Source organism: Dermochelys coriacea, chromosome 7 (genome assembly GCF_009764565.3).
Source record: "Dermochelys coriacea isolate rDerCor1 chromosome 7, rDerCor1.pri.v4, whole genome shotgun sequence".
NCBI lineage: Eukaryota > Metazoa > Chordata > Testudines > Dermochelyidae > Dermochelys > Dermochelys coriacea.
This window is the reverse complement of record NC_050074.1, coordinates 6983225-6985905: the sequence shown is the minus strand read 5'-3', so window position 1 is coordinate 6985905 and position 2681 is coordinate 6983225. Positions and strand designations below refer to the sequence as shown.

General features: G+C 48.6%; 1 protein-coding gene across 1 annotated transcript; it reads right to left on the bottom strand.

Moving 5' to 3' along the window:
• Window positions 1–406: 406 nt before the first annotated feature.
• LOC122461143 lies at window positions 407–2079 on the bottom strand. The gene is made up of 2 exons (XM_043519430.1): window positions 1633–2079; window positions 407–1053 (listed from the first exon to the last, which is right to left on the bottom strand). The coding sequence occupies exons 1-2, from the start codon at window positions 2030–2032 to the stop codon at window positions 728–730; spliced, it is 726 nt and encodes a 241-aa protein (XP_043375365.1). The 5' UTR covers window positions 2033–2079; the 3' UTR covers window positions 407–727.
• Between the last annotated feature and the right edge of the window lie 602 nt (window positions 2080–2681).

The window sequence follows — 2681 nt, the reverse complement described above, 5'->3', positions numbered from 1 at the left end:
GCATTTGGACTTTTAAAAGCGCGCTGGCGCACTTTATTGACTCAGTTAGACCTCAGCAAAACCAATATTCCCACTGTTATTACTGCTTGCTGTGTGCTGCACAAAATCTGTGAGAGTAAGGGGGAGACGTTTATGGTGGGGTGGGAGATTGAGGCAAATCGCCTGGCTGCTGGTTACACGCAGCCAGACACCAGGATGGTTAGAAGAGCACAAGAGGGTGCGGTGCGCATCAGAGAAGCTTTGAAAACCAGTTTCATGGCTGGCAAGGCTACGGTGTGAAAGTTCTGTTTGTTTCTCCTTGATGAAATCCCCCACCCCTTGGTTCACTCTACTTCCCTGTAAGCTAACCACCTCCCCTCCTCCCTTCGATCACCGCTTGCAGAGGCAATAAAGTCATTGTTGCTTCACATTCATGCATTCTTTATTAATTCATCACACAAATAGGGGATAACTGCCAAGGTAGCCCGGGAGGGGTGGTGGAGGAGAGAAGCACCAAGAGGGGTGGTGGAGAAGGGAAGGACAAGGCCACACAGCACTTTAAAAGTTTAAAACTTTAAAAGCTATTGAATGCCAGCCTTCTGTTGCTTAGGCAATCCTCTGGGGTGGAGTGGCTGGGTGGCCGGAGGCTCCCCCACTGCGTCCTTGGGCGTCTGGGTGAGGAGGCTATGGAACTTGGGGAGGAGGGCAGTTGGTTACACAGGGGCTGTAGTGGCAGTCTGAGCTCCAGCTACCTTTCCTGCAGCTCAACGATATGCTGGAGCATATTAGTTTGATCCTCCAGCAGCCTCAGCTTTGAATCCTGCCTCCTCTCATCATGCTGCCGCCACCTTTCAGCTTCAGCCCTCTCTTCAGCCCGCCACCTCTCCTCCCGGTCATTTTGTGCTTTTCTGCACTCGGACATTGTCTGCCTCCACGCATTCGTCTGTGCTCTGTCAGTGTGGGAGGACAGCATGAGCTCAGAGAACATTTCATCATGAGTGCGTTTTTTTCGCCTTCTAATCTTCAGTAGCCTCTGGGAAGGAGAAGATCCTGTGATCCTTGAAACACATGCAGCTGGTGGAGAAAAAAAAAGGGACAGTGGTATTTTAAAAGACACATTTTATAGAACAATGGGTACACTCTTTCACGGTAAACCTTGCTGTTAACATTACATACATAGCACATGTGCTTTCATTCCAAGGTCGTATTTTGCCTCCCCCCACCACGTGGCTAGCCCCTTCCCCTTCCCCGTGGCTAACAGCAGGGAACATTTCTGTTCAGCCACAGTCAAACAGCCCAGCAGGAACAGGCACCTCTGAATGTCCCCTTAAGAAAAGCACCCTATTTCAACCAGGTGACCATGAATGATATCACTCTCCTGTGGATAACACAGAGAGATAAAGAACGGATGTTGTTTGAACGCCAGCAAACATACACTGCAATGCTCTGTTCTACAATGATTCCTGAGTATGTGCTACTGGCCTGGAGTGGTAAAGTGTCCTACCATGGTGGATGGAATAAGACTGCCCTCCCCAGAAACTTTTTGCAAAGGGTTTGGGAGTACATCCACGAGAGCCGCGAATGCCAGGGCAAATTAATCATTAAACATGCTTGCTTTTAAACCATGTATAGTGTTTTAAAAGGTACACTCACCAGGGGTCCCTTCTCCACCTGGCGGGTCTGGGGGCAGCCTTGGGTGGGTTCGGGGGGTACTGGCTCCAGGTCCGGGTGAGAAACAGTTCCTGGCTGTCAGGAAACCGGTTTCTCCACTTGCTTGCTGTGAGCTATCTACAACTTCATCATCATCATCTTTCTCGTCCCCAAAACCTGCTTCCATGTTGCCTCCATCTCCATTGAAGGAGTCAATCAACACGGCTGGGGTAGTGGTGGCTGAACCCCCTAAAATGGCATGCTGCTCATCATAGAAGCGGCATGTTTGGGGCTCTAACCTGGAGCAGCTGTTTGCCTCTCTGGTTTTCTGGTAGGCTTGCCTCAGCTCCTTAAGTTTCATGCGACACTGCTTTGGGTCCCTGTTATGGCCTCTGTCCTTCATGGTCTGGGATATTTTGACAAATGTTTTGGCATTTCAAAAACTGGAACGTAGTTCTGATAGCACGGATTTCTCTCCCCATACAGCAATCAGATCCCGTACCTCCTATTTGGTCCATGCTGGAGCTCTTTTGCAATTCTGGGACTCCATCATAGTCACCTCTGCTGATGAGCTCTGCACTTACGTGCAGCTTGCCACGTTGGCCAAACAGGAAATTGAAATTAAAAGTTTGCGGGCCTTTTCCTGTCTACCTGGCCAGTTCATCTGAATTGAGAGTGCTGTCCAGAGCGGTCACAATGGAGCACTCTGGGATAGCTCCCGGAGGCCAATACCGTCTAATTGCATCCACAGTACCCCAAATTTGACCTGGCAAGGCCGATTTCAGAGCTAATCCCTTTGTTGGGGTGGAGTAAGGAAATTGATTTTAAGATCCCTTTAAGTCAAAAAAAAGGGCTTTGTCGTGTGGATGGGTGCAGAGTTAAATCGATTTAATGCTGCTAAATTCGACCACAACTCCTAGTGTAGACCAGGACTTAATGTAACTGAAAGAGCTGTAACATCTCCCAAAGGAGAACAGTCTTAGAACTGGGCAATTTGTAATGCATAAGTTATTCCAAGAGTTGGTCAGGAATTTTTGACAAAACTATTTTTT

Coding starts and splice junctions, on each gene's coding strand:
- LOC122461143 (XM_043519430.1), bottom strand. CDS start 2,032: ATGAAGGACAGAGGCCATAACAGGGACCCAAAGCAGTGTCGCATGAAA. Junction 1,054..1,632: donor AGGTGGAGAAGGGACCCCTG/GTGAGTGTACCT, acceptor TTTCTCCACCAG/CTGCATGTGTTTCAAGGATC.